This window comes from Lepisosteus oculatus, chromosome 13 (genome assembly GCF_040954835.1).
Source record: "Lepisosteus oculatus isolate fLepOcu1 chromosome 13, fLepOcu1.hap2, whole genome shotgun sequence".
Taxonomy (NCBI): domain Eukaryota; kingdom Metazoa; phylum Chordata; class Actinopteri; order Semionotiformes; family Lepisosteidae; genus Lepisosteus; species Lepisosteus oculatus.
This window is the reverse complement of record NC_090708.1, coordinates 1644784-1668110: the sequence shown is the minus strand read 5'-3', so window position 1 is coordinate 1668110 and position 23327 is coordinate 1644784. Positions and strand designations below refer to the sequence as shown.

At 54.2% G+C, this 23327-nt stretch overlaps 2 protein-coding genes across 4 annotated transcripts; one reads left to right on the top strand and one right to left on the bottom strand.

The window, feature by feature from the left end:
- Positions 1–206: 206 nt before the first annotated feature.
- Positions 207–17342, bottom strand: mfn1b (mitofusin 1b). Of its 2 annotated transcripts, none has more exons than XM_069197549.1 (18): positions 15568–17342; positions 13354–13477; positions 13009–13144; positions 12729–12891; positions 11938–12062; positions 11378–11486; positions 10341–10448; positions 7979–8132; positions 7592–7659; positions 6255–6376; positions 5600–5726; positions 4818–4922; positions 4319–4421; positions 3561–3787; positions 3131–3286; positions 2711–2907; positions 1799–1933; positions 207–1178 (listed from the first exon to the last, which is right to left on the bottom strand). In XM_069197549.1, the coding sequence occupies exons 2-18, from the start codon at positions 13466–13468 to the stop codon at positions 1109–1111; spliced, it is 2220 nt and encodes a 739-aa protein (XP_069053650.1). In that variant the 5' UTR covers positions 13469–13477; positions 15568–17342; the 3' UTR covers positions 207–1108. The 2 variants fall into 2 exon arrangements, with proteins under 2 accessions (XP_069053650.1, XP_069053649.1); XM_069197548.1 differs by lacking the exon at positions 15568–17342 and adding an exon at positions 14682–14771.
- A 1439-nt stretch (positions 17343–18781) lies between these two features.
- LOC102696076 (calcium-activated potassium channel subunit beta-3) lies at positions 18782–21872 on the top strand. Of its 2 annotated transcripts, none has more exons than XM_069197554.1 (4): positions 18782–19353; positions 19599–19799; positions 20530–20725; positions 21199–21872. In XM_069197554.1, exons 1-4 carry the CDS (start codon positions 19247–19249, stop codon positions 21601–21603), a joined length of 909 nt encoding a protein of 302 aa, XP_069053655.1. In that variant the 5' UTR covers positions 18782–19246; the 3' UTR covers positions 21604–21872. The 2 variants fall into 2 exon arrangements, with proteins under 2 accessions (XP_069053655.1, XP_015216120.2); XM_015360634.2 differs by having other exon boundaries at positions 18783–19353; positions 20527–20725.
- The last annotated feature ends 1455 nt before the right edge of the window (positions 21873–23327 follow it).

Below are 23327 nucleotides of genomic sequence, written 5' to 3'. Positions count from 1 at the left end.
AGGCCGCGTCTCTTACTGTGATTCACATCTAGTGATGGGAAGTCTGTTATTCTGAATCCTTTTTCAATTACAAATTTCAAATGTTTTTTGGCAGCTACATCTTATCTTATCGTGCACTACTCCTTGCTGTAAAGGCCAAAGGGACAAAAAAAAAAACAGCCACTTCTGGCTCATCGACTAATAATTCCCAGCACCACAAAAAAGAATGCGCTTTTAACAATTTGATACTTTAATTAAATTTCTTTCATATAAATAAAGAGGTAACTACAGTGGCTCTTCAAACCGAAAAAAAGCAATAATAGATGGGACTTTCACAAAGAAGAAAAAGTTTTTTTTTACAGTATTGCCCAGCTCATGCTTGTACAAACCATTACCAAAAAATATAAAATACAATTGTGGTAATCAAACAGTTCTATACAAACCTTATTTTTCTCAAAAACTGACTTTCACAACAGTGAATATGGCAGACTGAGCACACCTTGGGGTTAACCTTGAAGGTTATGGCCCCTCAAAAGCCAGATTGAGGTTTCACATATTCTGCTCAAGGTTACAGCACTACAGGGTAGAGCCATAATCCGCAGAAGCAGAAACAGTCTTTAAATCACTGCTCAGGTCTTGTGGACACCAGCTGGAAGACGAGCCAGAGCACAGCTCCATGTGTTGTAGTAACAGACATGCCAGACCAATGACCAGTGCAGGACTGGAAATGTCCACCTGTTTCAAATCAGACTTCGATAACAATGATCTTCAAAAGTGAATATACCTGTAAAACGGCTCAAACAGGGTTTGAACTCTGGTAATTTAGCTTGTTGTAAAGTATTAAAGCTCTTCTCTAAAGCACCACATTATACCTGAAAAATTATTCAGACCTGTGTGATTCAGGTGTGTTTCGTTTCAACCTTAGGTTTATTAAGGATCCTAGAGGGGAGATAAAAGTAGAAAGGTACAAAAACATCTGAAGGGCTTACTGAGAAAGGGTGGGTAATCCTTTTTTGTGAACTCTTGGTACAGACTTCTCTGATGAAAAATAAAATCTGCTATAAAAAGGGCTCTCCTTCCTGCGGTGGTGTGCAGAGTCTGCGCGTCCTCTGTCCTGGGGTGGGGAGACTTACTGCTCAGGCTGTAAATACTGCGTGGTGAAATTCTGCAGCTCTGTCTCCAGTCGCGTTGCCTTGTGCCTAAAAGAAAAGCGTAGCATCCAAAAAGTGGGTTGACAATAACCTGACACAGAAAGCTAGCCGAGAGCCCTGCGTTGGTGGCATTTGGGTATAAAATGAAAGTTGCAACAGGGTGATGCAGACCTGTGGTCCTCACCTGTACAGTATTGTCTCAGGCTGGCTGGGAGGAGAGCAAGCCTACTAACCAGAACTATCGGCAGACAGTGTTCACGGCTTTATTACAGTAGAAACATCCCTGAAAACCATGTAGCTACGTACAGCGACAGCGACATTTGCAGCAACTGCTTTTGTATTTTGGAACATAGCCAGATGAGCAGCACAAGCTGTCATGTCATGTAAAACTGCACGTATCGCGAGACGTGGCTACACCTCCAACAGCAGAGCGATGTGGTGTGAGAAAAGCAGCAGAATAGCTGTAATAAAATTGCCAGAGGGATGCATGGGCATGTACAAGGCAAGACAGGCGAGCACTGGATGCCTGAGACAGGTCGAGGTCAAGTGTCAAACACAAAAATCTTTAAACCGCTCTTTCGGGTCTCCTGGGAAGGGACGTCCAGTAAACAGAAGGCAGGTTTCGTTGTCGACGTCTCAGTCTGTCCGTAAAAGACGGCGACGCTCACCTCAGGCTCTTGGACCGGCTCTGGACTGCTGCCAGCCGCTCGATGTTGTTGGTGAGCCTGCTGATCTCGCCCTCCAGCTCCTTCTGCGTGAGGTCCACCTGCTGGCACAGCCGCGCAAAGGTAGAAGCCATCTCCCTGCATCGCCGGGGGAAACGGATGTGAAGACCCGATCGCTGCCCGCGGCCCCCTGCCCACACCCACACCCACACCCACACCCTGCTGCCCGCGGCCCCCTGCCCACACCCACACCCACACCCTGCTGCCCGTGGCCCCCTGCCCACACCCACACCCACACCCTCTCTGCCCGCGGCCCCCTGCCCACACCCACACCCACACCCTCGCTGCCCGCGGCCCCCTGCCCACACCCACACCCACACCCACACCCACACCCACACCCACACCCTCGCTGCCCGCGGCCCCCTGCCCACACCCACACCCACACCCACACCCACACCCTCGCTGCCCGCGGCCCCCCTGCCCACACCCACACCCACACCCACACCCACACCCACACCCTCGCTGCCCGCGGCCCCCCTGCCCACACCCACACCCACACCCACACCCACACCCACACCCACACCCACACCCTCGCTGCCCGCGGCCCCCTGCCCACACCCACACGCCCCCCGTACCCTCACTGCCTGCGGCCCCTGAAGAGCTGAACAGCTATGAAGGTATGAAGACCTTGCCCTCATCACGGACCCTGGTGTTCGCTGGTCAGTACAGGTCAACGTCGGAGGAACCTTGAAATCGGAGCTGCTCACCCACCCAGTCTGCTACCTCACATACCTTTTTAAAACTGTCGCCACTGATCCAAGAAGTGAATAAGCATCGGACGGACAGCACGCAGGCGGTCACAACGAGCGCTGGCGAGAGGGCCACGCGGGGGCGGTCCCCGCAGGGTGGACTTACTGCTGGACCTGCTGGCTGCAGCTGGCGCTGGTGAAGCTGACGATCAGCTGCAGCCTCTCGGTGGAGTAGTCCACGAACTGCCGCTTCAGAGCCCTCTCCTGCGCGCGGGTCGTCCACGTGAGCCGCTCGTACAGGTACAGCAGCCCGTACAGCCCGGCCGACAGCGCGATCAGCCTCCAGCCCACCGTCCGCCACACCTGCGCGGCGGAAGAGCAGGGCCCGTCAACCCCTCCTGCCTTTTTCCCCACCAGCCCCCCCAGACTGCCGCTGGCCTGGCTGCCAGCTCTACCTGTAGTTAGTTTTGTATCAAAGGCAGCACCTGAGGCCAGGCATGGAGAACACCCATCCTTACCCAGCACAACTCCCTCCTCGCTTGGCCTTTCCGAACCTGAACTGGAGGCCAGACAGGCGGACACTCACCACTCCGCCGGCGATGAGGACGCTCATGGACGTCCGCGAGGTGAGCGAGGCCAAGCCGGCGGCCATGGACAGCACCAGCTCGTCCTGAGACGGGGCGCCCTGGGCCCCAGGCAGAGCCCCCACTGCGGGCGGCGGCGTCGCCAGAGGCTGGGGGATCTGGGAAGAGGACGGACGGCCGATGAGGAAAGCCCTCCCCGCTGCCAGGAGCGCACAAGCTCAAGCTAGGTTAGACCCAGGGGTGTTTGTGGCCCCTCCTGTTTGTGCCTGTGAGACGCTCCTTTTAACCGGGCAGGGCAGGGATATCAACACCGCAGGGGTGCTCCTTTGGGGTTTTTTTTACTTTTCAACTTCGCGATGAAAGCAGGGGAGTCTCACGGCTGGCAAGAGGGGCTGAGCCGCGCAAGGTCCGCGAGCGGCACAACGCTCCTACCTGGAAGCTTCTGTCCACCAGCGTCAGGGCCCTTTTGGCGTTGGCGGGGCCCAGGAAGCGGGTGACCAGGGCCGCCCAGCCCAGAGAGAAGCGGAACTCGATGTCCTCCTGGAAGTCGGAGCAGAGGCTGCTGCAGCTCAGGTCATAGCTGAGGTCGAACTTCCTGCAGGGGACCAGCATGTGGAGCCGGTCCTGAGCAGCAGGGGGCAGCAGAGGCTGCAGGCTCTCTGAGAGGAGGAGGAGGAGGAGGAGGACGACGACAAGCGGTCAGGACTCAGGACTTCAGCCCAGGTAGAGAAAGGTAGGGATGCACGTTCCTATCGGTCTGCACATCTGTTTAGCTATCCGGCACACAAGCTGCTTTTCCCATTTATCCAGCTTCTCATCGGTCTAGCTACACATCAATTAATCCCTATACAGAGCGTGCATTTTACGGTCAAACCGTTGATGAAAAAGAAGTTTCATTTGGACAAAACCTCATGATACTAAGGACTTTGTAAACTGCAAAACACAGGGATGACCACAATTACAGCTCCTTTAACTTGGGGCTTTCCTGCGTTAACTGGAAAAACAAACTCGCCGTCTCTCTTACTTCACTCTTCCAGGGCCAGGGTGTACCCCAAAGGCCCAACTTCTATTTTAAAACTAGTCTAATCCTCACAAAAACCTGGCTGTGATTTTTTTCCCCGTGTTGACAAATGAAAGACGCAGTGGTGCTGCTTCGTGGGCAGAAGTCAGCCCCTCCCGCATGTTCTCACCGATCATCTGCTGCTGGGCTGAGTGCACAGACGCGTTGACGGCGCTGGAGCAGCGGAAGGCCAAGTTCTTCCCCATTCCTTCCTCCACGTGTTTCAGAAGTTCCTTCAAAGACAGGTGAGGGGCATGAGAATCACTGCACGCGAGTACAGGCGCAGGCATTGAAGCTCCAGGTGGAGATTTTCACGCAGGACCTGACTGATAACAAGCTCAACTGCAAACGAACAGCAGGGGTGCAGTTAAGTTCTGCTAGCGAAAGGTCACAAGCGCCAAAGGCCACCTGGATCAGGAAATCTGACACTGGCAGGTCTTCGCTAATACCACGGAGCAATCAATCGTTCTTTTGTTTACAAAAGCATCCCTTGACTGCCTACAGTTCGATCCTGCGAGTTCGAGCTGAGGAACTGAAGAGTCAGCTGATCTCGCTGAGGCCCCACGAGTTTCCACTCTCTTCCTCAACACGACCAGGACGGGCCTGCTCTCCACCGGCGGTACACTTACAGATTTGTACATTTTTAAAACTTGTGCAGAGGGATGAAAATCAGAGTGGAACTCATCCACCAGCACCGACAGACGGCAAATCTCTTCCGCCATTGCGTTGGAAACCTGAAAAGGTAAAAAACTGAGGTCAAGATCGCCTACAGCAGAGATGCTGATTGTTCCTGTCTGGGGAGCCTCTGTTCCAGGTGTCAGTCTCAATCCTTACTCCCGACTTAAACTTGGCAGAATATTTAGGATAACGTCCAGCCCAGCCAGCGTGCTTATCAGCTTGTTACATATGGGGGCACCTCGACAGCCTGAGAACTGTAGTGCGCTGCTGTCTGGATCCTCACCTCTGAACTGGACGCTCTCCACTTTCCCTCCACAAGCAGAAACCTGCTCCCTCCCACCACACACATTGTACAGCCCCTGGTCATCCCGTCATCATAAAATCAGCCCGAAAAACAGCTCAAACTTCTTCACTAAAACACCTGAGGAGTAGAAACGCGCTACAGCAGACCTACCGTGTCTGAATGTCGATTTCATATGCCATCATCAACCCACAACATGCATGTAAAAAAATCCTTCTTTATTATTCAAACCACTTCATATTTGTACCAGCTTATACAGCAGGGCACTTTACTGAAGTACACTGCTTAAGGCTACAACGGTAGTGCCCTACTTGGGATTTGAACCCACAACCTCCCAGGTCAGAGTCCAGACCTGCACCCCCTATTGGCTCCAGCTGTGCTGCTTCTTTTGGGACAGTAATCAGGGAGGGCACGAGCTCGGTTTCTGCTTACCTTGGCCTCCACTTCTTCCGTCACGGCCTTGATCTTCTTCTTAATGTCCTCAGTCAGCAAGTTCAGCTGATTGCGGACAAACTCCAGTCGGTCCACCTGGTCGTCCTTCTCTTCCAGCGAACGGACTCTTGGGGCGAGGGGACAGCAGAGGAGAGCCATTAGACACTCGGTCCGCCAGGTGTCACTTTACCACAAAGACTGGTCTGTATTATTTGGATTCAGGCTGTACAAGTGCTGATGCCGTTCTGGAGATGTGCCCAAAGGCTTTCTGCAGAAGTCATCTGGGCAACAAGACCTACAGCAGCAAACACATGCTTCACCACCTGCTGCCTGACTGGATAAAACAGTGGAAACAGGGCCGCCATTAAATACTGGTGTGACTCCAAGAGAGGGACATTAACGCTCATATCAAGCCCTTGGAGATCAGCCGTGACAAACAGCTTTTGGGAATTAAAATTGGTTTCCGTGAAGGCTGATCGAAAGGCAGAGGCTGGTGAATTCGAGCTGGTCCTCCTGTTGTTGCTACTGCCTACAGAAGGCAGCAGTGCAGACCCAGAGCAGGGTTTCGCGGTTGAAATCGAGCAGCTTTGAGAAGGGGAGGAGAACAAGCCCCCAGGTGCCCTGGGGCGCGGGAGAGGAAGTGGTAGGCGCTCACCTCTTCTCTGCTGAGGTGATATTGATGGCGTCCATGATGCCCTTCACGGTCTCAGTGATCTGCCTGGCCCTGATCGTGTGCTGCTCAAACTTTGTCTTCACTGCTGACTGCGAGATACACTCCTGCGAGGCCACGACACGTTACTGTGATGACAGAGCGGCACAGGGCGGCCGCGCTCAGAGAGCAGGGGGAACATACCGAGCTGCTGCTGGCAACGCAAAGGGAAACCAACTCAAAACCAACGCGACGCCGACTCAAGGCCACCGACTCCGCAAACCTGCAGCAGCAGACCAGTACCTTCCCCCAGGAGCCACCCCCTCAATTCTCACAGTAATGTGCTTCTTCCAGAATGAAGAAACTCAAAATCACAAAAACCCAAAGGTCACAAAAAGAAACAGGACAATAACTGAAACTCCAACAACCATGCAGATCACCAAACACAGCTGAACATCTAGATGGCGATACTGAGGATGTTCAGAGAAGAACTAATCCACTGTGACATTGGAAAATTAAATAAAATCGCATTTAACACATCACATCCCAAGGGAAATTAAAAGAAAATAACAACCAGAAAGCAGAAAAACAGAAAGGAAAAGGAAAAGGAAAAATGAAGGCAAGAACAGAAGAGAGAGGGGTCTTCAGAGCCTCGCCGAAGCAAATCTAGACTTCAGCAATGAGGACACAGCTCGACGGTTGAGCACAGAGCAGTGAGGGCTGCTGGGAGGGCAGGGCTTGAGCACAGGAGTACCGTGCAAGACCAGAACTGTCAGCCCTTCTGCAGTGAGCTCTACAGCCCCGCAAGGGCACAGCGGAGCAGGGTAGCGTCAGGAGGGTTTGCTCCTGTTTCCTCAGAGGGGCGGTTTTCAACTTCATTACGCCGATAGCTCATTTCAAATAACAAAACCCCAAAATTAATAGGACGGAATATTTGTCTCAACTTAGTTTTTCAGCAACCTTAATTTAAATAAAAAGAGTATAATACCTTCCCCAGATAAATTCTGAACTGGCGTGCAATACTTTTGTGTGTTATTGACTAAAGTGCTTGATTTTAAAGGTTAGCAATCTAGATCAGTTCCCTCCGGAAGTACACCGTTTGAATTCTGGTCCTCATTTCCCATTTATGTGCTGAGCTCTGAAGTAAAACTTAGCATTTCCTAAGAGAGAGGAAAGAGAGGTCTGTTGTGAAAGCACCTGCTGTGTGTGCATTCAGCACTTGTACTGCAGAGGAGAGGAGAGCAAGACCGGTGGGTCAGCAGCCCTACAGAGGGACAGAACCACAGAGGGAAGAAGAAAAGCCAGGAGGAGCAGGACAAGCCTCTCTCAGCCTCTGCACTTGCCTCAAACGTTCTCTCAAAATTCTGGAACTCCTTCAGTCTCTCCTGGAACCCTTCAGCTAAAGCACCACCTGTCGCAGAAAGTGAAATTAGTCCTGACATAGTTGAGCAGCAGGTCTTGATCTGACTTTACACGAGCAAAAAGAAAAAATGGAACAAAAAGTTTAACACCCAGCTAAATGCATTCTGCGTTATTGTCCAAGCTGACGTTACACCTAAGTCGACTTTTACAGTGACATAACGCACTCCAGCTCTGTGCACAAGCAGTGCAGGGAGAACCAACGGACACATGCGTATAGTGACAGAATGGTGCCCGTCTTCTTCCACCTGCACGTTTGTCTCGTCTGCCCACTGCCGAAAGTGACCGCAGGTCGCGGTGTGCGTGCTTACCCCCCTCCGGCATGCCCTGAGCTCGATGCATCCTGGCGTTCAGCGCCTCTTTCGCCGACACGAAGAAGATTCGACTGGGGGCCTGCTCTCGCTCCACCACCTTGAGCTCCTCCACCAGGAAGCTGACACAGCGGTCCATGTGCTGCCTCCTCACCTGCCGGGTCAACCACCGCCTCGTGACTCCCCAGAGCAGCCCAACAGACCCCCAGGCTCATGACTCTCCAGCCCAACAGACCCCCAGCCTCGTGACTCCCCAGAGCAGCCCAACAGACCCCCAGCCTCGTGACTCTCCAGCCCAACCCATCAGAACCCCAGCCTCGTGACTCCCCAGCCCAACAGAACCCCAGCCTCGTGACTCCCCAGCCCAACAGAACCCCAGCCTCGTGACTCCCCAGAGCAGCCCAACAGACCCCCAGCCTCGTGACTCCCCAGCCCAACAGAACCCCAGCCTCGTGACTCCCCAGAGCAGCCCAACAGACCCCCAGCCTCGTGACTCCCCAGCCTCGTGACTCCCCAGCCCATCAGAACCCCAGCCTCGTGACTCCCCAGCCCATCAGAACCCCAGCCTCGTGACTCCCCAGCCCAACAGACCCCCAGCCTCGTGACTCCCCAGCCTCGTGACTCCCCAGCCTCGTGACTCCCCAGCCCAACAGACCCCCAGCCTCGTGACTCCCCAGCCCAGCAGAACCCAAGTCTCTGCTAGTGCCGACTGAACACGGTCAGCAGCAAGGTGCTGCACTGCTCCGCCACCAGAGCCAGAAGGCCCAGGACGTCTCGCCTATCAAACACGATCCAGGCAACAAGCTGGCCTCCGGCCTCGGGCCCCTCCCTGTACTCGGGCCCCGCTCGCACCCTCCCTGTACTCGGGCCCCGCTCGCACCCTCCCTGTACTCGGGCCCCGCTCGCACCCTCCCTGTACTCGGGCTCTACTCGCACCCTCCCTGTCCTCGGGCTCTACTCACACCCTCCCTGTCCTCGGGCCCCGCTCGCACCCTCCCTGTCCTCGGGCCCCGCTCGCACCCTCCCTGTACTCGGGCCCCTCTCGCACCCTCCCTGTACTCGGGCCCCGCTCGCACCCTCCCTGTACTCGGGCCCCTCTCGCACCCTCCCTGTACTCGGGCCCCGCTCGCACCCTCCCTGTACTCGGGCCCCGCTCGCACCCTCCCTGTACTCGGGCCCCTCTCGCACCCTCCCTGTACTCGGGCCCCGCTCGCACCCTCCCTGTACTCGGGCCCCGCTCGCACCCTCCCTGTACTCGGGCCCCTCTCGCACCCTCCCTGTACTCGGGCCCCGCTCGCACCCTCCCTGTACTCGGGCCCCGCTCGCACCCTCCCTGTACTCGGGCTCTACTCGCACCCTCCCTGTCCTCGGGCTCTACTCGCACCCTCCCTGTCCTCGGGCCCCTCTCGCACCCTCCCTGTCCTCGGGCTCTACTCACACCCTCCCTGTCCTCGGGCCCCTCTCGCACCCTCCCTGTCCTCGGGCCCCTCTCGCACCCTCCCTGTCCTCGGGCCCCTCTCGCACCCTCCCTGTCCTCGGGCCCCTCTCGCACCCTCCCTGTCCTCGGGCCCCTCTCGCACCCTCCCTGTACTCGGGCCCCTCTCGCACCCTCCCTGTCCTCGGGCCCTACTCGCACCCTCCCTGTCCTCGGGCCCTACTCGCACCCTCCCTGTACTCGGGCCCCACTCGCACCCTCCCTGTACTCGGGCCCCACTCGCACCCTCCCTGTACTCGGGCCCCACTCGCACCCTCCCTGTACTCGGGCCCCTCTCGCACCCTCCCTGTACTCGGGCCCCACTCGCACCCTCCCTGTACTCGGGCCCCACTCGCACCCTCCCTGTACTCGGGCCCCACTCGCACCCTCCCTGTACTCGGGCCCCTCTCGCACCCTCCCTGTACTCGGGCCCCTCTCGCACCCTCCCTGTACTCGGGCCCCTCTCGCACCCTCCCTGTACTCGGGCCCCTCTCGCACCCTCCCTGTACTCGGGCCCCTCTCGCACCCTCCCTGTACTCGGGCCCCTCTCGCACCCTCCCTGTACTCGGGCCCCTCTCGCACCCTCCCTGTACTCGGGCCCCTCTCACACCCTCCCTGTCCTCGGGCCCCTCTCGCACCCTCCCTGTCCTCGGGCCCCTCTCGCACCCTCCCTGTCCTCGGGCCCCGCTCGCACCCTCCCTGTACTCGGGCTCTACTCGCACCCTCCCTGTACTCGGGCTCTACTCACACCCTCCCTGTCCTCGGGCTCTACTCACACCCTCCCTGTCCTCGGGCTCTACTCACACCCTCCCTGTCCTCGGGCTCTACTCACACCCTCCCTGTCCTCGGGCTCTACTCACACCCTCCCTGTACTCATGCTCTACTCACATCCTCCATGTACTCGGGCTCGGCGGCCGACGCGTCCCACCGGTTGTTCAGGATGAAGATGTTGGGCTTGGAAAGACGCTCATTCACCTTGTGGAAAAAGTGCTTTTCCTTGGAGTGAAAAGGAAACAAGGAGCGCTCAGACTTCCAGGTGCACTCCAGGCCTTTATAGATTCTGGCCCTCATCACAGGCTTAACCTGGGGGCCTTACGGCCCTTTGAGTGACTTCACACTGGGGTGCCCACTGTGGCGTCCACTGCCTATGGACAAAGACAGGCTCCACAAGGCTCTTGCCATACTGCTGCCCATCATGGGGCATGTGGAGATCACCACCAGGGCAGTAGCCTCTCGGCTGCTGGGACCCAGGCTGTACACACTTCAGACTGCACTGCACTGAGGGTGCGAAGTCTGTGATACAGTTTTGAACAGGCCATCAATTCTTCAATGTACACACACACACGCACACACTGTTCTCTGTACACCTTTAAATATAATGGCCTGAAAACCCTTCAAGGTAAAAAAAAAAACGAACTGTAAGAATGTCAATAATCCTCATGTCTGCGTCCATGCATTGAACATATCATATTCTCCTTCAGCAGCTGCAGGAGGGACTATTTAGAGAACGGCTTACTGTAAATACTAGGCCAGAGAAGCCGACCTCTGAAAGCACTGGCATGGATGACCTGTCTGACATTGTGTGCTCTGGAGTGCCTCAGATAGTTCAGCAGAGATAAACAGAGAGGTCACTCTGTAGCGTGTACAAATGCTGTATGTCTCTGTTCTAGTAGTTATTTGCTAACTCTGAGTGTAAAACGTACCATTCTAACGCAGGCATTTCTTGTTTGACAAAGAAACACTGCACAACCGTCATTAGCCTTTCAACAAGTGGTATGGCGAACATGAACCATTCTGCAAAGTGCTAGCCAGGGGGGTTTAAAAAACAGACCCCTCAGAATCGCAGGCAAATATAGGAAGTAATGAATAAAAAAGTTTAGCACTCCTGTGAGCAAAGCAGATGGACAGGTCGTCTGCACACTTACGGTGTTCATCAGCGTAGACTCGGAGTTGGCCACCAAGACAAACACATCCGCGTCCAGACAGAACTTGTCGATCCAGGTGTCCAGCTCAGTTGTCACATCAGTCCCTGGACTGGGAGAGTGAGACCAGTTTCACAAATTACTACTCCTTGCATGTGTAATCTGGATTGCAGGGGTCAAGGTCCGTCTCCAAGCCTTGGGAAACTGGACAAGACACCCCCCGCCCTGTAAAATGTCTGGACTCCAGGTCTGACGTTTATCCACCACAAAGTTTTGGCAACACTAAGTTTTGCTGACATAACACTTAAGGACACATAGCAAACTTAGCATTGCTCTTTAAAAACCGTTGGTGAAATTAAATGAAAGTTAAGTGTGTTTTAAAGCACCCTTGCTTGTTCTTCTTAGCACACCAGCTGAACAGGAATGACAGGCCAGGAGAGGCCTGGGCTCATTCTGCTCTCGGCACATGTGGTCAAGTTCAGGCACTCAGCAAACAGACTCGAGAGGGGAAGGGGGAGTCTTGCCTGACGCGAGTGGCCCTGGCCTCGGACCGGGCACTATACCTGTCCACCAGCACCAGGTCGTCCCTCAGAAGGGCACACTTCGCCTTGGGCCAGAAGACCTTCACCAGGCAGCCGCAGTCCAGGCTCTTGTCCATGTGCAGGGCGTGGGCGAGCTGGTTCACGGTCTGCTGGCGACAGGGAGGGAGCGGGGAGCGGGGGGCAGACAAAGGGATGCTGAACACTTTTTTTTTTAAATCCTGTTACTTAAGTTCATATAAAGCACTCACAGGACTGAGCAGAACACAGACAGGCCTCGGTTACATCCATCGTGATTTCAGTACAAAATAAAGTCACTCCAGGCATCAACTGTGCCAGATGAAGCCAACCAACATCAGGTGGTGACGTACCCTGCCCCGACAGGACAGCCTCTGATCCCAAATTTATATCCCCCTTCGGGCTCAAAGCACCTCTCCCACCTCCCAGGACTGCACCGGAGTGCCGGGCGGAATCACACTGCTTGCACCGCTTGCCAGAATAATATCAACCCTCCTCAAGCTCTTAAGCCAGGCAGGGCCTTTTCCGAGCTTCTCAACTCTTGCGGAGCAGCGCACCACGACGCCCGTGCCCAGTTCCCCTGAGGGGGCCCCGGAGTGACCCCTGACTTCTGCCGTGTGGCAGCTGGGGGGGAGGGGGGAACCCGGTACCACTGTGCGCAGGACAGCGCCGCCTTTCAAAACCTCGCAGGCTCCCACAAGGCCCCGGCTGACACCGACGTGCTTTTCCGAGGGTACAGGGGCAGCAGGGCTGGGAACGCCCTCAGCGCCAGCTCCCGGACACTCGGGCTGCCGCACCTTGACGCTCTGCTCCTCCTCCGAGCCCTCGGTCTTGAGGTAGGCCTTGTCCCCGTCTGTGCCCTCCACGCTGAGGAAGCAGTTGGTGGTGTGGCCGATGCCGCTGGGCAGCACGCGGTCGCGCAGCATGGCGTTGATCACCGTGCTCTTCCCGTTGCTGGTTCTGGGAAAGGAAACGAAGCCGCGGGGGGTCAGGCGGGCGCCGGCGGGCGCCGGCGGCCTCCGCACTCGGGGGGGGGGGGGGGGGGCACGCGGAGGAACAGCGGCGCGGCGCCTGTACCTGCCGAAGAAGGCCACCTTCATGTGCCTCCGGGCCAGGACCTCGCTGATCACGGCGATCTTCTCAGTGTCCGCCTGGATCCGCGCCCGCTGCTCCGCCGTGGCGATCTGCTCCAGCTCCTCGGTCCGGCAGGTTTCTGGCAGGAGCAGACCGAAAAGCTTCAGGCACGTCTCACGTCTCTCCTCCCGCCTCCCCGCCCAGCTCTAAGGTTTGTAGCCAACGAGGACGGCCCTGCTGTGGCGGCGCACTCGCGCGCCCAGCGATTGGTTTAGCGCCGGGATGGACGCAAACTCCAGCACCTGCAGCACGGCCAAGATCCCGACTCCTGCGGTCCTCTTCCCTTACCTTCCAGGAATGCCGCTCCTTCGTTGACATAATCCAGCAGCTGCTGGAAGATGGAGCTGATCTTCCTCTTCGCCAGCACAAAGTGCTTCAGGGGGGACTGGTCTCCTTGCTCCATGCTGCTGTCCTGAAAAGCAGCCAGTTCGACACTACGTGAGGGACTGTGGACATCACAGCTGTGTCCCACAATAACAGGCAAACAGACTAAGTCTCTCTAGTTGGAAGGGAGTGTCCCACACTAACAGGCTGGAGGAACTGAGTCTCTTTAGTCTGAAGGGAGTGTCCTGCACTGACAGGCTGGAGGAACTGAGTCTCTTTGGTCTGAAGGGAGTATCCCACACCGACAGGAACTGAACCTTTTTGATCTTGAACAGAGAAGACTATCAAGCGACCTGATTCAAGTATTTAAAATCACTTACTGAGTCAAGCCTGTGGATTTCTTTCAGGATAACCATGGAAACACAAATCAGAGAACACAGGTGGACGACGCACCATAGTGCGTCTAAAACTGAGAACAGGAGGTCCTTATTTACCCAAAGGGGTGAGAGAGTCTGCAACAAGCTTATAGATTGGATCATGTTTCTCACTTTAAAAAAATTGTAAGAGGCCATTAACTATTGCTATTTGGTCGGAATGATTTGGGACTCCACAAGCACAAAGAGTCAGAGAATTGCTCATAATTGTACATTAATTGTGCAAGAAACATGACTGCACTGCTACAGCAGGAACAGACCCATGAGAAAACTAGAGAATTCTGTGCCATACAGAGATCTGGACAGGTAATGTTAAGCTCTGGTTTGTGGGTGACCTCGTGACACTGGCTTATCTCCTAGGATGCATAAGTAAGGTCACACACACACACACACACACACACACACACACACCCTGTGAGAGTGTGTAAACACAGAAGAGCACTGGGAAACACACTCTTTACAGCCCCACCCATCTCACACACCACTTGAGCAGACTGCGGGGGAAAAGGTTTTAGTTTCGCTTCTGTGTAGTATCTCTTTCCAAGTCTGTCTCTCAAACTTACAGAAGGTTAGAATACTAAAGCAAATAAAGTTGATAATCTTGGGGTTCAATAATACTGTGCATCCTTCCCCAGTACCAGACGAGCACAGAAATAGCACCCCTGACCTGACCGAGTGACGTCTGCACTGCAAAGGGAACAGCTGGCTAATCCCCATCTATTTTAGTACCTTGTTTCTGTTTACACTTCACAAGCAGGAAAATCACAAAGCAGATATTATAAAACAGAAAAGGAGCGTTTTCAATGGCCAGTTTTAGATGTCCCTAGCACGTAGTAAGAAAAAAATGAAAAAAATTACCTTGCTTATTTTTAATACTGTAGCAATCATGGTCTCTGGGTCTTTAAAAGTCATCATGAATAACATTTAAAGAATATATATTATACAGCTATTTTTAAAGCATAGCTTGTGGTTATCAGACACTTAAAGGCAAAAAAGCGTCAGTTTGAAGTGTTGAAACTGGTGCTATCACACAAGTCTTCTAGTATGAGGTAGGCGATGTACGTGACGACAGCGCTTCACCTGTCCTACGTCACACTGGAAAAGTTGCAGACATTGCTCGGTTCAGACCCAATGATATCTTTATCCCGATAGTTAAAGAATTTCAGAACCGAATGATTATGCAGACTTGGGGAAAAATAGACAACTCGCGGGAAAACCTGGCTGTGCAAAGCAAGGCTTAATTTTTCAGAATATCCCTCATTCCTTCATGTAGCGCTAATTAATGACCCGGCAAGTATCCCAGACTAATTTATTCCCCTTTCCTGAATTCTCTCCCTGTCTCGACTGGGGCCGGACGCCTTGGTCAGACACAAGCTTCATAAACAGGAGATTAACAAGAAAGACACAGAGGCCTGTGTTTTGTTTAGATTTCTTACCTTGGAACCGCTCCGGTATTATCAGTACTGGAACTTTAAAACTACCCAGTTGAAGATTTAAAACTGAAACAAGACCGCACGCCCGAAACGAAACGAAACGAAACCGTATTCCTGTTAACAAAACTGCCTGGAAGCAATAAAAAAACTAAACCGGGCTACAGGATCTTCAAATGGTGACAGCCAGCCAGTTTTATGCACCTAAACACCCTCCTCGCCATGAAACTGCCACCGTATCTGTGCGCAGTGTCTCCTCACATTCTCATCACTGTTCGGAACTGCAGAAAACCGCAACATAGCTCCTGCTATACCTGACAGAGCTGAGATTCCGCCTCCCTTCGTCTATCCTGATCTCCGGGCCTCCTCACAGGCAGCTGCGGCTGCTCATACTCCGCGGCCAGTGCGGTGTTGTCGAGCCGGACAGGTCGCTCCGCTCCGCTGCTCGGTCAGAACTCGGCCCGGCCGGGGAGGCGTGACTGCGGGGTCGAGCTCACGGGCGCACCGCGTTAACCGTCCGGGAGGGAAACAAGAGCGCAAGGCGTAAACCGTCCGGGGCGGGAGGGACAAGAGCTCAAAGCACCAGAGGCATGCCCCCCCCCTGGCGGGCGCAGCGTGTCACTGCTTCTTCTAGCGACCCCGCCGGCGCTGTGAAGCGCTGCAGTGTTCAGCTCAGTTCAGTTTATTTGTCATATGCACAAGTGCAACGAGATGCTTACGTTTAAATGTCATTACCCTGACCTTGGGCGCCGAAATTCACCTCGACAAGAGGGGTTAGTGAGCCAAAAATATTGTGAACCACCATTCGCAGCTTTAAAAACAATCTTTCAAAGACCGGAATCGGTTTTCAACCAATAAAGTGAGTTGCACGGGTGGGCCCGTATCGCCACAGAGCGCTTTTTCAGAGTGATATTGCAGTTAACAAGAAAATCGTAGTATTTGCTCACCGATCCTTGAACTGCCCATCCGCGCTAGACTCTGATATTACAACGTAAACACAGGTTAAAGTCATATTACATTAATACAACCCACAGAACGGTGTCTCACTGGCCGGGGCGGCGCTGCCCTCAGCCCTTGGGTCCTCTGTGTGAATCCGGTCTTCTGTGCAGAGTTTGCATGTTCTTTCCCTGTTCGTTTGGGTCTTCTCCTCTCTTTCTTTCAAAGACACTGGTGCGGTACAGCGCTGTCCCTAAATGGTCCCTGCGTGAGCGCTGTAGCGGACTGGGCTCAGTCCAGGAGGGTGTACTCCTGCCCTGGTCCGTCTGGTTCTGAGCAAGAGCGCCCATGTCACAGATCGCTGTCAGGCGGGAACAGCAAGCATCTTGAGAAAATGAAGGGAGAAGTTATTCACAGTTCATCACTCCTTCTTCGTGACGTTCTTCACAATCGTGTTTCCCTGTTTGAAAAGGTGCCCGTGTGGCCTCAAGCGGAACGATAAGGCACTGTCCGGAGAAAACCGTCCTGCAGGCATGCACCTTTTTTACAGCTGTGAGTCGCTTAAAACGGACTCTGCTACGAAGAGCGGTACTCGGAGCCAAACCTCGGCTGTTCTCCGTGTGTACCGATCACTGCAGGCCCTGCAATGGAAGATGTGTCGCGGGTCCCTTCCCCAGCTCCGCTCTTTAGAGGAGTCTGGCCACAGCGCCCAGCAGGGCCGGATACGAACCGGTTCTTTGCTCTACAGTCCCGAGGTCCAGGGCACGGGCTCGCCAGGTGCTTGGGAATGTTTCACTCAATCGCATGTTGCAGTTCAAACGATATCAGCTGTCCCACATCTGGCAGATGAAAACGGAGAGGATGAGTTTGCCGGGGGAAAAAATTGATGTTTCCTCTATGTCTTTTCAAGTCTTCTCAGGTGGATGACACCACTTTATTAACATAACATCACTTTATTAGGCCTGTTATTTCCCCGAAATAACACATCTGTAAAAGAACGAGGAAGAAAGTCACTGCCTTTTGTTCTCGGCGGCCTTGGGACAGATGCGAATCGATGTTTTTTTTTTAATCAGAGCCTGCCTGTTAGCGCCTTCACAAGAGATGTTGGAAGCTACAGATTATAGATCAAGTTTTACACTTTAAAATATTAGGGACATGTTAATGCTTCTTCAATAACCCAGTTGGCTTTTTCCATCTTTATACATGTGCAGGCGGTGATACCCATCTGGGGACACACAGCAGTCCGATTCTGCAGCACACAGCTTTTACATCACTCCTGCCTACGGCAGCAAAAACTGATATATCTTCGTAAAATCTGCATGTACAGCAAAGGTCTGCGTGCCCTTCTGTTATTTTGATATCTTTTTTCCCCCTGCGAGCAGCACCTGCACAAACACATTTCATGCATTATTAAACAGAGGGATATTGTCAGGGTGAAAGTTGGATTTGAAACTCCAGTCTGCTGAAGCCCTGGCGGTTTGGGAGATCGAAGCCCGGGAAATGGGAGAAACAGGACTAAGTTCGCTGGAACCTTGAAAAAACCGAGAGAGATCGCCTGGGCTGAAGTCCTCCACAGCAGCGCCGATGACACTGCCCATGTAAGTGTGCCGGTTGCTGACAGGGCTGGAAAGATAGTGCTGCGCCCAGTTCCGTCCATGTCCGAGAAATGTCACAGTTATGTTGTTTGCTTTGTCTTATCATGAAGCACGCAGTGACAAGAACGAAGGCACTAACTGTAGGCAGCTGGAAGGATCTTAAAATCTGTATGCATGCATCAGTTCTCTTTCAACTGCTGCGGAAGACGTTGCGTTGCGCTTCGCGTGTGCCGGTGAACTAAAAACCCTCGACAGTTACAGTACGTTCGCTGGTTTTGCCTCTCCTGCGCTCTCTGCGAGCAGTTAAGAGAGATTTGAGCGCCAGGGGAAGGTGGTGATGTGTCTTGACCAGCTTCAACACCTTGACATGAAGAACCTCAGCGTGACAAACAGATCGTTAGGCGGTTGCTGAAAGCAGGAATGAAGTTCGTGGTTGGGTATGAAGTGAAAGGACAGGATAGAAAGAGCGTTATTGCCTGGGATCTGAGTTAATAGGTACATTAGACCCTGTTGCTGTTTTAACCCATAAACCCTCTCTAACTGTCGGGCAAAGCAAAGATTTCAGGACAAAAATGGAAACAAAATTACGTCTCTTCCACTCGAGTATTTTACTGTTGGTATGCAGTTTGCTTTTGCTGCAGAATCTGAAATTTCAGTCTGAGCCGGAATATCTGAGGGAGTTGTAACCTTTTGCACACATTATGCCCGATTCGTCTGGTAGCTGCATCACCTATTGTGGAGATTAATTAACCTTCTGTTCTGAACATAGGAAACGGGACAAAGGCTTTCGGCCCATCTAACCGTTTGGTAGTCAGTATGTTGGTGATCGGAGGATCTCATCCAGCTGTTTCTTGGAAGAGGCCAGGGTACCGTCTTGAACAACATGGCCGAGCAGCTTGTTCCACACTCCCACACCTCTGCCTCTCAGCTTGAAGTACACCTTCGAGTAGTTTCCACCAGAGTCTTCCGGTTCATGTCGCTCTGCTCATCGGAGACGTTTGCGGGGTTGAGCTTGTTGAAGGCTTGTGCCTGGTCGCCTGGTCGCCGGCTCTGTCCAAGGCGCAGACCGGAGGAGCCCGTCCTCTGCCCGTGTGCTGTGTTTTTGAACAGCGTCCCCCCGGTGGGGGGGCAGTGCAGTGGTCCCTCTCGTTCCCTTCTCCTCCTCGCACGCAGCAGGAGCTAATCCCTCGTAAACATGGAGCACAGGACACGCACGTCTTGAGGAAAGGAGTCTCCCTCCGGGCCTGTAACAGCCCACGGGGCATCGTTAGCTGGCTCGTCTGTTGGCGTTCCTATAGGAACCCGGGCGGTTGCCGCGGCAGCCAGGCCCAGGTGAGGGACAGGGTGCGAGCCGCACCTGCAATCCTCCCGTCAGAGGCTCCACGCCTCTGCGACGCACTTCATCCGGGCGGTAGCGTGTGTGTGTGTGCTCCGCCGCGGCAGGGCCGGGGTCCGCGTTGCCATGTCCCAGCCGGGAGCGGACATGTCTCTCCAGCCGGCGTCGCGCAGGGGGTCCTGCGGAGTCCCGGTCCAGATCACGCTGCAGTGCGCGCGCAGACGCTTCACCAGGTAGGGTAACCACTCTCTCTGCCTTCTCCGGCTCTTCCGGAGAAGTCCTCTCCCCCGCCGCCCCAGACTGCTCGGCCCCCCATTCGTCTTTCGTCGTTTCGTGTTCTTCCCTCACCTGGCCTGAGCACGGCGAGGGCCAGTCGCCCGGCCCTGGGGCAGAGATCGGTCACGCTGCCAGGGCAGCAGAGGCAGCAGGGCCGGCCTCGGTGCTCCAGAAGAAGCTGCATGTGTTCTGCCTTCTGCAGGGATATGAGCGGCTCGGTGTCCGTGCAGGACCCTCGGAGCAGGGCCAGGGACGGGAAGGGCACGGACCGATGCAGGAGCCAGCCGCCCGTGTCCAGCGCCGGGGAGGACCGGGCTGTCCTGCTGGGGTTCGCCATGATGGCCTTCTCCGTGCTCATGCTCTTTGTGCTGGGCATCACCGTGGTCAAACCCTACATGCTCAGGTGAGAAGCCAGCAGCTGCAGACGGCTCGCGTCCGGGTCCTGCAGGGATTCCAAAAGGCCCCTGAGCTCAAGGCTGACATACTGGCACGGACCAGTGGCGGGACATGCTTCTCCTCCGTATTCCTGCAGCTACTAACTGCTTCATTAGCTCTTCATCATGCATGCGTCTCACGGTCTGTGTCGGCCGTTTCTCACGCACTGGTGAGCCCTCTTCTCTGTCTTTCTGAATTGGGGGGATGACTTCAGCTGCCGACTTGTATTTTTTCATCTTACGCCTGCTTGTTTCTTACTAGTTAATGGGTTCCTGTTGTGTTAAATGCACACTGCATCATGTTCTTTCACTTGCCTGCAAAACAAATTTCCCACCTGGGACAATAAAGGGAGCAAGCGACACACCTCAGCGACACAGGAACAGAGCTTAAAAGAACAGAGTCTTAAACAGCAGTAATAGTTTTAACAAGATAGTGGAGCTTATATCTGTACGTGTGGTACTGTAAAAAAACTAAACATGGATTTAAATTCCAGATAATTCCAAACTAATTTGCTCAAGTTAGAAATGATGCAGATCATGTCCATACAGTGCAGGCATGACGCCCTGAAGCCAAGACTGCACCAGCTTCATAATGTAATCAAATGTAAATGGGATGAACTGCTGACTTTGCTGGAGTAAGTATTCAGGGAGTGGTGTGTGGAGTACTAATAGAGCCCCCCGATGCCCGCGCTGCAGCAGCTGGAGCGAGCAGGCGAACTGCACGGTGATCCGCATGGAGATCCTGGAGGACTGGGTGGACTGCACCTTCATCTGCGGGGTGGACTGCCGCGGCCAGGCCAAGTACCCCTGCCTGCAGGTCTTCGTCAACCTCTCCTCTTCGGGGCAGAAGGCCGTGCTGCATTACAACGACGAGGTCATCCAGCAAAACCCCAAGGTAGGGCAGGAGAGAAATTCTCCTCCAGCCTTTGAACATGGGAGACACCTGGCAGAGAGACGCGTCGCTCAGACAAGCTTGCTGCAGCTGTTCCTCATAGGTTCCTCATGTTGCAAAACCACAACAGGGCAGCTGCCTGACATGGTCCTTCTGAGGAAAAACAGGGCCAAATGGTAAATGTAATGCAATTCGGGAAGGTGGTGTGTTGCTGTGAACTTGACACATGGAAAGATACAGCTGAGACCTGTTACAACTTATTCCATGCCAGGACAGACTTTTTCCAAATAAAAATGAGCACCTTGCCATTAAACCCCCAGGGTGTTTAATGCCGCACACAGAGCATTATCCACCCAGTGTAGAAGTTGTTTAGCTACCAGAATGAGGGGGTGCAAGAGCCACTCGCTTTCTGCTGCGCAAAGCCCGCCAGGCAGCGCGACAGCAGAGCTCACCGAGCTGTGCTCTTGTGTTTCCAGTGTTTCTACATACCCAAGTGCTTACGAGACGGGGACGAGCTGCTCAGCGATGCCAAGAGGATCCTGCGCTCCCTCCACCCAGGCCACGGCAGCCCCTTCTCCTGCCACTACAGCCCGGACAAGAAGCCCCGAGACGCCATCCTGTTCAAGAAGTACGACAGCACGGTGGTGCTGCACTGCCTCCTGTGGCCCTCCCTGCTGCTGGTGGCCGGCGCTCTGGTCGTGGCCATGGTGAAGCTCACCCAGCACCTGTCCCAGCTGGCCGCGGGGCTCCCCGCCGCCCCGCAGAAGAGCGACTCGGGGCCCCCCAGCCCGGGGTCGAGGCGAAGCGGCCAGAGCAAGCTCCACAAGCTCTTCCAGGGGAGGCCCCGGCTCCGGCAATCCCAGCATGCCCCGCTCTGCTGAGGCCTGTCGCCCTGGGGCCCTCCCAGCGGGGGCGCCCTTGTCCTCGGAGACTGGACACGGAGGCTGTGTGCAAACGACAAAACAAAACCAGATGTTCCCACACACAGCAAACAGCTGATCTTCCCTCCTCTGAAGACACTGACGCAGGGACCTGACTGGGGAAAGGCCACACTTTCCAACCCCACCTGGAAGAACTCAACTCATTCGGTGTCAGTTCTTCTCTTCTTCCCCATTGTCAAAAGCTATATTAAACTTCTGATTTCTTTTGACTTCTGATTTCTCTACTCCTGTTCTTGATAATTGCGAACAAGACATGAGCTGCTCTCGAAGACGTCATGGGTGCCCAATACTGCTCCGATCTTCTGCTCCGTAGTGCAGAAAAGAGCTTGTCATGGCGTTTGCGGTTTCTTTGGTGGCCTGGTTCTGGCACGAACGCCCTGGCCATGTTATTGAGGCTGGGACCCTGGTCTTTTCCAAGAAATGACCGAATGAGATCCTCAGATCGATTATTTACCGACTCCTGAACGGGCTCGATGGACCAAACGGCCTCTTGTTTGGGACTTTCCTTATTACAACATTCCTTAGCTTCTGTACGTAATCTTGATCAAAACGCAAACTGGAGTTTCCTCACTTTTTCCACCCAGCAAACGGTTTTGTTTGTATACAGTCCATGCACAATACAATTCGTGTCTGAAAGCCAAATATAAACATCGAACCTCAGAACTGAGTTTCCCCCAGTTCTGTTATAAATAGGGGGGTTAGTTCCTGGAATAAGGCTCGATGCACATTCATCAGGAAAATAATGGCATCTTGTATGCCATCACTGCTCATTCCAGCACTACACCTACACCTATACCTGCAAACTGGTGCCTTGCACAGTCCAACCTTTAATGCCTCTGGCAGCACATGTGTAACGACCAGCTGCCCACTACTCCTGCCAAAGCGATCGGACGATGTCAACAGGTGCTCGGTACTCCGTTAGCAGTCTGCAGGCATTCAGAAAACCGAAAAATCGTTCATTTCTCATGACGGGGTCACGTTTCATCTTTCACCCGAGATGAACAACCCAAAGGCAAGCAGCTTTAAAATCTTGCGCCGGCTCGAAAACATCGCACTGAAAAGGGCGGCGGACAAAGCCACGCCCATGTCTTTCATCGAGATGAAAGTTAGATTGACACTCCGGTACAATTATTGTGGGCAAAGAGGACCTATGGGTAAATACAGGTAAACGAAGATGTGTCGAGTGAGAACAGCATTGGTGGCACGTCTCGAGGGAGGTGGCGCGGCGGACGAGTCTCGGCCCCCCCGCGGCCTGGGAGCTGCTGCCACGTGCTGCTCCTTGTGACCCGAACGAGCGGCCTGCCTTTCCCTTCAGACACAGGCCTGGTGCTCCAGCAGCTCCTCCAGGAAGCCTAGGGGCACGCAGCAGCTGCTCCAAGGCAGGGGGCTTCTCCTCCCGTTCAGATGGAAACACCGTGCTGAAAAGCCATGAAACACTTCCACCCAGTCAAATGCAGGACCATGGCGATCCTGCTGGCCTGCAACTGGCCTCACTCTGGGCCCCGAGCCCCGATGACAAGCCCAGTGTCTGACTGGCAGGTGGTCTTTGACTAAGAACTAGGAGGAAGCCTCCGTAACCGAGAGTTTATTGATCGCACTTGGCAGATGGTCAAAGGTTTTGATTGACCCTTTGCCTTGCACTCACACCCGTTCAATTATCATTA

Bases quoted from the DNA above. Each gene is read 5' to 3' on its own strand.
- mfn1b (XM_069197548.1), bottom strand. From the start codon at position 14,747: ATGTTATTCATGATGACTTTTAAAGACCCAGAGACCATGATTGCTACA. The intron at 10,449-11,377 runs GTAAGTGTGCAG...TTTCACTCCAAG, and splicing joins AGTCTACGCTGATGAACACC to GAAAAGCACTTTTTCCACAA. The intron at 8,133-10,340 runs GTGAGTAGAGCA...TTGACCCGGCAG, and splicing joins AGCCCGAGTACATGGAGGAT to GTGAGGAGGCAGCACATGGA.
- LOC102696076 (XM_015360634.2), top strand. From the start codon at position 19,247: ATGTCCCAGCCGGGAGCGGACATGTCTCTCCAGCCGGCGTCGCGCAGG. The intron at 19,354-19,598 runs GTAGGGTAACCA...TGCCTTCTGCAG, and splicing joins GCGCGCAGACGCTTCACCAG to GGATATGAGCGGCTCGGTGT. The intron at 20,726-21,198 runs GTAGGGCAGGAG...TTGTGTTTCCAG, and splicing joins TCATCCAGCAAAACCCCAAG to TGTTTCTACATACCCAAGTG.